Below are 12,050 nucleotides of genomic sequence, written 5' to 3' on the forward strand. Positions count from 1 at the left end.
TTAACAAAATTGAGACCTCTGCGAAGCACAACCCAAGTGTTACACGATTGAGACCTTTATCGTCTACTTCATAATTCCATATTCTCACCATTGAGTGAATTTATTTAGAAAATGCTACAGATACTACATTTGTTACACTATTTTGTATCACCTCACTAATAAAAGTGGAATTTACTTATATTTGTGAACCATATCTTTATTAAAGAAGTGGTACCATATGGTCTACCATCTCCATCGTACCATATTGTCAAAAGGTGGTTTATTTTTTAAAACTTCATATTGTCTAGCCGCACAAAATCCTTGTGGAGTGTAGATTAAGGTATCGAATCAAGCGCTGTTCCACCATCAAGTCCTTCATTTTCAGAGAGAGAATTTAGCGAGTCAAATCCAATATTTTAAAAAAGAATAAGAAGCAACAATCTGGGCACGTAACTAAACTTATCAAATAAAGGAGATGAAAACAAGAGAGATTTCGAAAAGGAAAAGCCCTTAACCTTTTAGGGTGCGTTTGTTGCACCGGATTATCTCGGACTGGACTAGCTTCAGGGACTAAGCTGGACTGGTTTAGATTAGACTAAGCTAGACTAATTTAGTGAGGCGTTTGGTGCAGTGTCGGACTAAAAAGCTAGATAATAACAAATATATTTTAATTCATATTTTATTAATATTTTATATTATTTAATACACATTTAGTAATATTTTATTACTACCACTATCTTTCTTTTCATTCTAGAAACCACCCATCCCCATTCCTGATTCTTTTCCGCTAATCTCCCCATTTTTTTCCAAGTTTGCTCTGTCCCTCTCCCTCTGTTTCTTCCTCTCTCTTCTTCGCCCCTCTCTCTCTCTCTCTCTCTCTCTCTCTCTCTCTCTCTCTTCATCTCCATCTTTTTCTTCCTATTTCTCTCTGCTCATCTCCCTGTTTTCTTCCATCTTTTTCTTCCTATTTCTCTCTGCTCATCTCCCTGTTTTCTTCTTAATTTTTTTTGGGGACCAATTGGCAAATTAGAACCCATTCAGAGTCTGGGTCATTTGGGTTTTCATGGGTCTGCTTCTCCAGCATTATTAGCAAAGGTCTACGATCAGGGAGTCTGGACTAGGTGGAGTGTGAGCACAGCTGCTGAGCGTTTCAAACGCACATCAATTTTGTATTTTTTTTTTTTCGCTTTTTTGTTCTGAATTTTGGATTTGGATCTAGTTTTGAAAATGGAAATATTGCAGAAATTTTTGCCTTTTGTTTCCAATTTTGTGGGATCTGGGTTTGAAAATGGTAGATGATAGGGACGACGATGAGGGAGCAGGGCAAGGACAACAATGAGGAAAGACACAGAGATGAGGACGAGCAGGACGACCGACCTTGGGGGGTTCTTGGACGAGTGACTCTCTCGCGGTTTTCTCTCTATCAGAAGGGCTTACGAGTCCGCCCGAAATTGGGGATCCTCGTTAAGAACTCGTAAGGAGGTGTATAATCCGAGCGAGTCCGAGTTAAGGTCATTAAACCTAATCCTGGTGCAGACCAAACAAGGGATTACAGTGTAGTCCAGTCGAATCCTTCCTAATCCGGTCAAACAAACGGGCCCTTATTGGATAGTACTTGCATCCTCCAATGTGGGGATGCACGTATCCTTATTTACAAATAATGTATCTTAATCGAATAAATTCAACAATTAAAACCGTTCAATTGATTAATTTTTATTTGAAGATCACTCTTAGAAAAAATCATTCAAATTGGGGATCGTTTAATCATCCAAACGTATTAAACAAATAGACAGTTTATCATGAATATGTTACTTGGTATCTACATTATTGATTTGATTTAAATATTTAAATAACTAAATGATCTTAATTGAAATGATTTTTTGTAGGATGATTTATGAAAATTAAAAAGTTAAATAGTTTCAATTATAAAATTTGTACTAAGAAAGGCATTATTCACAAGGGGAATGAACTCATTCTAAATGGGAATGCAAGTATTATGTTTTTTATTTACTAAAAAGATCGACACTGGGTTTGTCTCTCTTTCTCCCTAACAAAGCCTAGCAGAAACAACAAACTTGAAACCCTTCCGCCGTCGGCCTCCAACTTCCGCTTGGGGCCGTTGGCAGCCACCCTTTTCAATTTTCATTTTTATCTTCCTCCCTCTTTCTTCCTCGTACTGCGATGGTCTCGGCTCCCGATGTGGTTGGAGATCTATCTCCAGATGTTTTGTCCCTCCCCGCAACTGCGATCGCCCCGATCCCCTTCATGGATCAGTGGAGCAACTTGCCACCTACTGGTGGTGTGGACGAAACTTTGTTTCCGGGTTTTGTGCCCATGTTTCAAGGTCTTACTCCTTTGATTTGGGGTTCTTGGGGCTGATTTTGGGACTCTGCGCTCAATCTCCTCCAATACTTCGAATCTGCTTCCGGTCAGAGACAACTATATGTTGTCACCCCTTCAAAGGTCTGGTATCTCTTTAGAATGGTGTTTACACCACCTGACCTTTTTGGTTACAGCTTGGTTCTAGGCATTCGTTTGCGTTTGTTTTCGTCTAAGGACCGGATTTGTGGCGTCCAGGATGGGTTTGGTTCTTCTTGATTTGCATGTTGGGCTTCTTTTCACCAACTTTGAAGCATTGAAGGATTTTTTTATTGCTCTATATGATGGTATCTCTCTGTTTTTCTGTTCGCCGGTCGTCTTCATCCTGTTTGCGGCGGTTGAAGCGGTGGGTGATCTGTTGACGAGGGGTCACTTCTGCAGCGGTTTTAGGGTTATGGTTACCAGATTTTTCAGAGGGGTCACTTTTGGGCCTCTTCAGGTGGGCTCTAGCTTTTGGGCCGAGCCACATCTTTTGTGATTTTCTTTTATGCCTTAGGTACCCTATAATTGAGAACCCATACCCGATGATTGTATAAGTGACGTCTCATTTGTATCTATCTCATTTATGAGGCTGTGGTTTTTGTACTGTCTCCGTTTGGACTTTGTTATAAAATTCCTCCTTTTAACCCAAAAAAGAAAAAAAAGGACTAGAGAGATTGGCTTTCACCCGAAAGGCCATGAGAGAAGACTGGAGAATAAAATCTAGAAAACTGTCTCAACCCCCATGAACGTTAGCTGAACACGATTGATGAGAAAACTTAACCAAACGAAACTGCAAGGACGGAAATACCAAACCGTAACGGAAACCAAGAACCAATACCCAAAAGCTGGAAAACCAGGAAAGACGATGACATACGAAGCAGCAGCAGCAAGAAATACAATATTTGTTTTAGGGTTTTAATCTGAATTTTTTGTGGTGAGAAGGAAAAATCACAAGGAAAATATGGTGGAAGTATTGTTCAGGATGAAGAGAGAGGTGATTGAAGATGTTGCAATAATAGTGGGGTTGGTAGCTTATTTTGAAAGGTACGTAAATACGCAGTTCTCTTCAGCTAGGATATTAATAATTAAAGTAATTATATTAATTAATTTCTCGGTCTTTTTTAGATTACAAATAGTTTGGTTTTAGTAGATTTCGATGTTTGATGATACATTTGTGTTTCAGGCACACATGGGCGAAGAAAATCAGCTTGAAGTTCATGATACAGTTGGTTTTGATCGCCTTTGGAGGGTACGAAATTTCTAAAATCATTTTGTTTCTAGTTAGTTATAATTTGCATAATTCCCTTGAATTTTATCTGGAAACCACTTTAAGATATTCACTTTTTTTATTCTGTGCTACCTTTTTTCTCTCCTGATAATGTGGAAAGTGAAGGATCACTCGTTCTAAATTTAGGATATGCAATCTAATTAGTGTTCTTCAATTTCACCAAACTCTCAATGGATTTTTTTAGGTTTTTCTTCTATATTTCATTTGAGTTATTTCTAAAACCTGTGCTGGAAATTGCTGGTCAGAAGACCTTGAATACATGTTTTGAATTCCCCCCAGTCATAATTTATGAACTTTCAAAGCTAATGTATTTTCCTGGTAAAAGATGAGGACAAACATAACTGAGAGTTTTGATGATTTCATATGTTTATCTTTTTTACATGGAAATATGTTTATGTTGATCTCTTTCATTTTTCGTTTGAAATTTCAACAGAACTAATTATATGTTGTGCAAGTGAGCATTTTTCATTTTTATTCTCACCACTCTAAGACTCCTAGACAACTTGGGGGAAGAATTTCGTTAGCTACAACTTGTTCTCGAAGGAGGTGGAATCTGTGTCCCACAAGCTTCTGTTAATGAAGTTCTTACAGTACTGGTTCGTCTATAGGTCTTGAAGTAGCAAAAATATGATTAAAAAATATTACATGCTCTCCAGATATATGTTTTGACTAAATTGTTAACAAAAACTAAGGGAGATAATACTTTCACACTAGAATATGAATTTGTATGGTACATCGACAAGATTTTTAGTTTGTAATGGTATTTGCGTGCACTCCTAATAAGTGATCGAGGTGATGTTTAAGCAAATTTCCCTTTGTAGACACTGAAATGTAAAGGTTTGGATAAAAAATAGGAGAGTGCTAGTGATATTATTAAAGTACCCAAAAAAAAAAATCTTTAAGTTTTGAACTTGAAATGGCATAATAGTTGTTTATCATCTTTGGTTGACAGATTTAATCTTCCTAATATTACTTTTTCTTAATAATATAGAATAAATAAGTTTTTTCTTTCAAATTCTTTAGATGAAGCTCACACTATATGTGTGAGGATTTAAGGTGTTCGTGTGAGAGAAGGTTTTTTCCCTAAAAACGTGGGATGAACATTTTAAATTTTTAAAGAGGTGTGCAAACACGGATTCTGGATTAGGGTTTTTTTTTTTCCACAGTTTGTGCATGTACCTAAATCCATATCATGAATTCCAATTATTGTACACACAGTATGAGTAAATGAAAGATTTGGAAGTCTGATTGTGTTTGTCATATTCGTGTCGTTTTTGTGTTATATTAGTTATCTTAACGAATCGTGTCATGTCAAACTCATTACCTTAACGGGTTCTTAATAGGTGACCTGTTATTTTTGTGTCATTTCGTTTTCTGGTTATAAGTTGTGTAAGAAATTGACAAGCTTGTTAATACACAATAATTTTTTGTCGGAAAATCAGACGGTAAAAATTTCATATATAGCCACTTGAGCTGCATGCCTTTTACATGTTTTAATTTATTGAAGTACATATAGTATTCTTCATAAAAAAAAATCGAGGTGTTTGATAACCATTTCATTTCTATTTTTTTTCCCTTTATATCACAAAGTTGTGATCTCTCTTTGATTTGATAATAAAATGCAGATGCTATGATAAAAAAAAATTAAAAAAAAGGCTACTTTCTTGAGTTTTCCAAATTTGACTTGGCTTTTGTATTTAAAACAGTAACCAAACAAGTTTTTAGTATTCAATGTTTAAAACAATGGAAACAAAACACTGAAATGATTATCAAACAGGCTCTTAGTGATGATTGTTTTGGTTTTGAATCAATATAAATTAACTTTTGAACTGAAACATATATAGATTCTTTAAATTCAGGGGTGGTACTATCCACACACTCTTTTTACCTTTCAACCATATTCTGTTAATGTCTATCATTTGATTCTCTTTAATTTATTCAATCTAACGTTGGAATCGAGAGAGTTTGTAGAAGGTAAAAAAAGGTGTAAATTTGCTACCACCCTAAATTTAAATTGTTTTTACACTTTCTTGTCCTCTTCCTTCTCTAAATTAAAAAAAAATAAACGTAGAAAGCCATGAAAGAAGAAGTGGTATTAATTTGATTTCTTTGTTTCTTGTTTTGCAGGGTAACTTTGTTCCAGACATTATTTCTAAAGGGGATCCAATTTACTTCACCAGCAATGGCAGCAGCCATGCCAAACCTTGCTCCTGGGTTTATTTTCATCATCGCCTGTACTGTTAGGTATTTAACCTTACATCATTTTTCTTTCTTTTTTTTCCAAAGTAAATGTAATGGTAAGAAGAACATGAAGACAAAGAAGTGGCAAACTAATCGAATAGTTAACATAACATGCGGATAACCATTTGGTCTGATTAATGACATTTAGTCTCGTGTTTGTTGGAAAATCGTAATGCAAATCTCATGTACGGAAAATTGTTGAATTAAAAGTAGATAGTAACATAATTTACAATGGTTATGCAGATTGGAGAGAGTAAAAATTAGTTGCATATACAGCAAAATGAAGATTCTAGGCACAATTCTGTGTGTAGTAGGAGCTATCACACTGAGCGTAATGCAAACCGCCGCCAGTCCTACCAAAACAGAAGCAGGGCCCCAAGTTCGAGCTAGTTCTCCTGAATTTCTCTTTGATAAGCAAAAGATTATTGGTCGCTTGTATCTCCTTGCTGCTGTGTTTGTTTTGTCCAGCAATACTGTCTTGCAGGTGAACATTTAACTAGGTTGAAAATAACTGTTAACGTTGATTGTGGTCAGACTGTAAATCTGAATCATTGATACGGTTGGTTTTTTAAAATGTGTAGTACAGATTTACAGACCTACAATGTGACATCCCGTCCCGAAATTATCGAAATCGTACGTGTGAAATGACTACTTTGCCCCTAGTTCATTTTCGTTACATTATTGGTTGTTTTGTGTGGTGTGGCATGTGCTGGGCCACACACACACACATTGTCACTCTCCTCTATCCCCTGTCCCTTTCCCTGTCTCTCTCTCTCTCCCGAGCTCCATTCCTTCCCTTCTCTTTGGAAACGTACGCACACACACACAACTACACCAAACCCTTACAGATCGAGGAAACCAAGTACACCTTCAAGCTCGTGAGGTTGAGAGGAGCACGATCGTACCATTTTCAGGTGAGAACTCTAACGTTTTCACGTCGTTTCAAGGTGGTCCGATTTGAGTACTATTCATGCGAACGTAAATACTAACGTTTTAGGAAATTTGAAGCTCGTAGGTAGCTTGGTGGTGTCCCAAGGAGCCTCGGAGTGCTTCGTTTGAAGAGTTTTGACGTCAGGATCACCGTGGTCAGAGTTGGCCGGTTTTGGATAGTTTGCACAGGTAAGTTCTGGTGGTTTTTGACCCTTAAAACTTGTATATCGTTGTTCTACTAGTTCTAGGCGTCGTTTTGGTGCAAGAATCATGAAAAATGGTTGAGAAACGAGTGAGAAAACACGGTTTTAAAATTTCCCAGTTTTCCGGCGCCGGAGGTTCGCCGGAGAAGGAGACGGAATATTCCGTCAAGTCTGACGGAATATTCCTGACGCCGTTAACGGAATCTGTCAAAACTGACGGAATATTCCTTACGGCGTCAGTTGACGCCGTCAGCGTGCCAGGCACGTGCCTGCGCGTGGCCGGCGCGTGGGGGCGCGTGCGGCGGAGAAAATTTTTTCTAAAAATATGGGTGTGATCCTGAGGTTGTGTAGAGCACGTTGGTATATTCATTTGTCCAATTTGAGCAATGTATGAGAAGTTATTACGAGAAGTTGGTTATGTGCTTTAAAATTGACGTTTTTATAGTTGTTTCGCATATAGGTGATACGTATCCCGAGGACGAGCGTGGTCACTCGAGGTAGGGGGGCTACGACCCTTCCACCTACCAGTGAGTGGGCTTTTGGTTTTCTGTATATACCTATATACTATATTTTCCCAGAAATTGAATTAATGTTTATTAGTTTATGCCATGCATTACATTGTCGTTATTCATGCATCGTTGGTTATGTTAGTAGTTGCATATATATATATATATATATATATATATATATATACATATGCATATTGGGTGCTGTGGACGCACAGGTAAGTGCCAGGTAAGTGTTATTCATATTTACATTTAGTAGTAGTTTGAGATGCTTAGAGAGCTAATAACCTGCACCCCCGGTGTTAGTGCTCCCGCCCAGAGTAGGGCACAGTCCTTCATGTGATGTTCACCTCCCGCACCACATGCTCAGCTTGGATCCAAGTTAGGTGCACAGTCCTGTCGTACAGACCACTTTAGGTGGTTCCGACTCGTAGGTGACCCGCGATTATTCGCACAGCCTTCACGTGATCGTAGCACTAGAGCGTATATATGTATTACACCCAGGCCTGTCGTACATACCACTTTAGGTGGTTCCGACTCGTGGGCAGGTTCAGTTATTGAGTATGAGATTTGAGCTTTATATGTAGCCGTACAGGTCACGTTAGGTGACTCCGGCTGCCAGATTATATGTTATGATTACGATCTATACCTGAGCACTTACATTTCATTATGAGGTTCCGACATGGCATATTCTTGAGCATGATTGGCATACCCTTGAGCATGATTGGCATATCTATACATACGTATATATGTTTATTTTCTGGGAGGTATACAGGTTTTACGGCGAGGGGTTAGAATGTATGTTTACTAAATGGTTTTCGAAAAGCTTTGTTTTTGCCCACTCACGCTTTTGTTTTGCGCCCCTCCAAGTTCTAGTTGCTTAGCAGTTTCGGTGGTTTCCCAGAGGGCTTTTCCGGCATTTCTGACAGACACTCACCAGCGTAAGGTCACCTTCGGGTGTACTGTTGTCGCATCTTTTCTTTTGGACTGCTGTGGACTTGCTCTGAATCTGTGTTTCACTTACGCTAGCACTTGTTTTAGTACTTTGTATGCTAGTTTTTAATTATTCGTACTTTTTATATTACTACTTTATTAGCTTCCGCACGTGCACATGGCTACGTCACCTTCGTGTGACGGCCAGCACTCCTTGATCTCGGTCGGGGTGTGTCATACAACATAAACACTTGTCTAGGAAAAGAAGATTGTCCTTGCGTAATATACTATATTTTGTTATTTATTTGTACTTTTTGTGATGTTTGACAGGCTACAACCTTGGGTGATTTTCCTGCACCTATGTCCCTGTGCGTCATAACATCATTGATAGGAGTGTTTCTAACTGCAGCTGTACAATATGTTCAAGACCACAAAATAGAAACTGGCTGGCCACCTGTGAGTGCAAGACAATTAATTGGCTTCTCTCTACTGGTGAGTACGCTTCTCTTGTGTCTTTTTTGATACTTTCATATGCATTGAACGTATAATAAGTCGTAATCCTAATCACTTTCTCCACCTATCATCACTCCGGCTAGTCCTAAGGGCTTAGTATATATGACTGCAGTCTTTAACACCGCTTTTTTAATCAAATCTTCACAGGGAGGTGCAGTGAGCGGAGCATGTGTGAGCTTCAACGGATGGGCAATGAAGAAAAGAGGGCCGGTTTTGGTTTCCATGTTTAGCCCTATTGGAACAGTCTTCTCAGTTGTTCTCTCAGTTGTAACATTGGGAGATGCCATTAGTGTTGGAAGGTACTTTAATTAAAATAAAATTTGAAGGAATCGTTCTAGGGGCTATATATAGACTAATCAGCCGTAAGGAATGTGCATGATTTTCACGCACAGTACTAGTGTTAATGTGACGATACAATTCGTATACTGAAAAATTCAGTACATATGTTATAAATTAGCTTAATAATGCTCGACATTAATCAGCAAGAGTTCCTGCATTTTTAACTGTGTTTTTGCAGAATGATGAAGGGGCAACAAATACCACTTGGAATATTTGACTTTATAGAGATGGTGCTTGAGAAGAGTATGGATACGGGCAACTGAGACATTTCAAATCTAGGGTTTTCTTTTCTTATATATTTGGGAAAGCTACACAGAAAATATATAACCTACAAGTTGAGCAAAAAAAAAGACTCATTCGGCAGGCATTCTTTCAGGAGTTAATAATTAAACACTTAAGACCACACTGTTACATCATTTTTGAGCCACTGGGTTGGGGTTTTTAGATGTAGTAAAACGTTATTATATACAAAATCAAGTCGAGGCTGCTATGGAGCTAGCATTGTATATGGTATTGTACAAACAAATCACAATGCATATTAACTACAATAATTTTTTTTATATATAATATTTTTTATGTGCTTTCGTTCTTTAAAGAACTTTCTAGAACACACAACGTGACAAATACGATCAATTATGGTTAATATGCATTACGTGACAAATATGATCAAAGTGAGAGTTAAAGTAGGTCACACAATCCTATTGAATATTGTCTGTTGATTTTATTTGATTAATTCAATTCGATGATCAGAAAATAAGCAGAGCGTGTGAGAAGAAGGAGTGAGTGAAAATCAACTCCCAGTTGAGAAATGAGTACTGAATTATTTTAGGCATAACACTAGTAGAAAAACCATTTGCACGACCAAACTTTATGCGACGACATAAAAATCGTCACGCAAAACAGGTTAGCGTGACAAAGGTAACATTCCGTCGCTCAAACCCGTCGGAAATAATTTAACGGGAGAAACATCATGAGCGACACCATGTTTAGTCACACAAAAGTAGCTTAAGCGACAAAAATGCACGAATGCCTGTATTTTTGGCTCCAAAAAAGCACGACTAATTTTTTGTCATGCAAAGGTTCTGTCAGTTGTTTGGTCAAAATGTTGAATGCGGTATTTACTCCATGGTTTTGCGCGACGAAGGTTTCGTCGCGCAAAGTAGTCTGAATTCCTTTAAATAGCTAGTTTTGCTCTTTCTCTTCACAATTCAATCCGAAAACTCTTTACTTTCATCGAACTATTATTCAAATTTTTGTTTGTTTTTCCGTACGCGATGGGGGCTCTGGTGGTCCTTCGTCAAAAAGAGTTCAGGGCGAAGGTTTCGAGAAAGGTAATACATACTAAATTTTGTTGTTTGTTTAATTAATTAAATATTTAAGTAGACTAATATAAGTTTTTATTTTGTTGGTAGACAAGAAAAAGAAGAGAGATGTGACATGCGTTTGATACACTTCTTCAGCTAAGAGCCACTACCGAATCACTTACACAGAATTAGTATGTTATCAGAAGTCGGATATGGTGAACAAGTTTAGGGGTGACGTCGGGGTATTGGTGCGTGATAGATGCAGAGTGAATTGGGAATCTTGGAGAGACGTTCTCGAGGAGATAAAGATGGTCATGATAGATGCATTAGCAGTATGTGTAAATTATTAATTAGTTAAATAAAAATTTAGTTCTTTAGATAAAATATAATAGTGATATGTAATTTATTTATTTTTGCATATCAGCCTGATTGGGATATTGACAAAAGTGACGCAAATCCGATAAATTGCATTGACATCGTGTTCAAGTATCATTTTCGGGAGTTGAAGTTTGATGTTGAACGTGACGCAGAGCGGCAAAGAGTGGCTGGACTAGCGGACTATTAGAATTTTTTTTTTTATTAGTCTATTTATGGTTTATTAAATAATGACACTGAATTATTATTAGTTTGGAAAAATAAATTTATATGGACTGTATTTATTTTGTTTTGTTCCAAGAACAGATTTCCAAAATATTATAATATTGACATTATTTTGTTGAGAAACTGTTTTCGAGATGGAATAAAATAAATATTTTCAGTTAATCGTGCAAGGCTTTACGCGACAAAACTTTTGTCGCTAAAACCTTTGTGGGACGAGATTTCGCCGCTTAAAAACACTGTGAAACAGTCGGTTAACGTTTAAGGCGTCGTATTTACTGCATATTAAGACTTAATTACGCGACAAAATTTTGGTCATGCATAACATTGAGGGACAAGACTTCGTCGTGCAAAGCAATGGTCGGTGGCGTTGAAATCATGGCATTTATTTCGTACTTTGCACGACGAAGGTTTCGTCGCTCAAAGGTTATGCGTGATAAATATATGTTGTAAATAATTATTTGAATATATGTGTAATAGTGTAACTATACTCTTGATGATACGAACAAAGAGTTGATGAAGTTGATGGAAGAGGGGTTGAAGAGGGGTTACAAGCAGTGGCGTTATGACGTGGAGTGGAATGGAGGACCAGTGAATTCGTGCGGCGGAACATCAGAGGATAGAGGCCACTCAAACTCTAGGGTTCCAGTGGGTTAAGTGAAATTGGGACTTTTTCCTGCCAAATTTGACTTGGCCAAGGGTATAAAACTTGCTCTACTCATTGAGATCTTCTGTTCTATGAAATTTGAGAATTTTTAAAAATAGTTGATATTTTCCGACGAGTCGAGGCGGTCGACCGCCATCCGCGGCGGTGCGTGGCTAGGGGGCCAACACTGCCATTTGATGCATATTTTGT

The 12,050-nt window shown here is 37.8% G+C and overlaps 1 protein-coding gene across 1 annotated transcript; it reads left to right on the forward strand.

Annotated features, from left to right (window-relative positions):
• Nucleotides 1–3,301: 3,301 nt before the first annotated feature.
• Nucleotides 3,302–9,556, forward strand: LOC137709963 (WAT1-related protein At5g47470-like). The gene is made up of 7 exons (XM_068448939.1): nucleotides 3,302–3,384; nucleotides 3,524–3,589; nucleotides 5,756–5,872; nucleotides 6,113–6,353; nucleotides 8,772–8,933; nucleotides 9,102–9,253; nucleotides 9,472–9,556. The coding sequence occupies exons 1-7, from the start codon at nucleotides 3,302–3,304 to the stop codon at nucleotides 9,554–9,556; spliced, it is 906 nt and encodes a 301-aa protein (XP_068305040.1).
• The last annotated feature ends 2,494 nt before the right edge of the window (nucleotides 9,557–12,050 follow it).

Source organism: Pyrus communis, chromosome 12 (genome assembly GCF_963583255.1).
Source record: "Pyrus communis chromosome 12, drPyrComm1.1, whole genome shotgun sequence".
Classification (NCBI taxonomy): Eukaryota; Viridiplantae; Streptophyta; class Magnoliopsida; order Rosales; family Rosaceae; genus Pyrus; species Pyrus communis.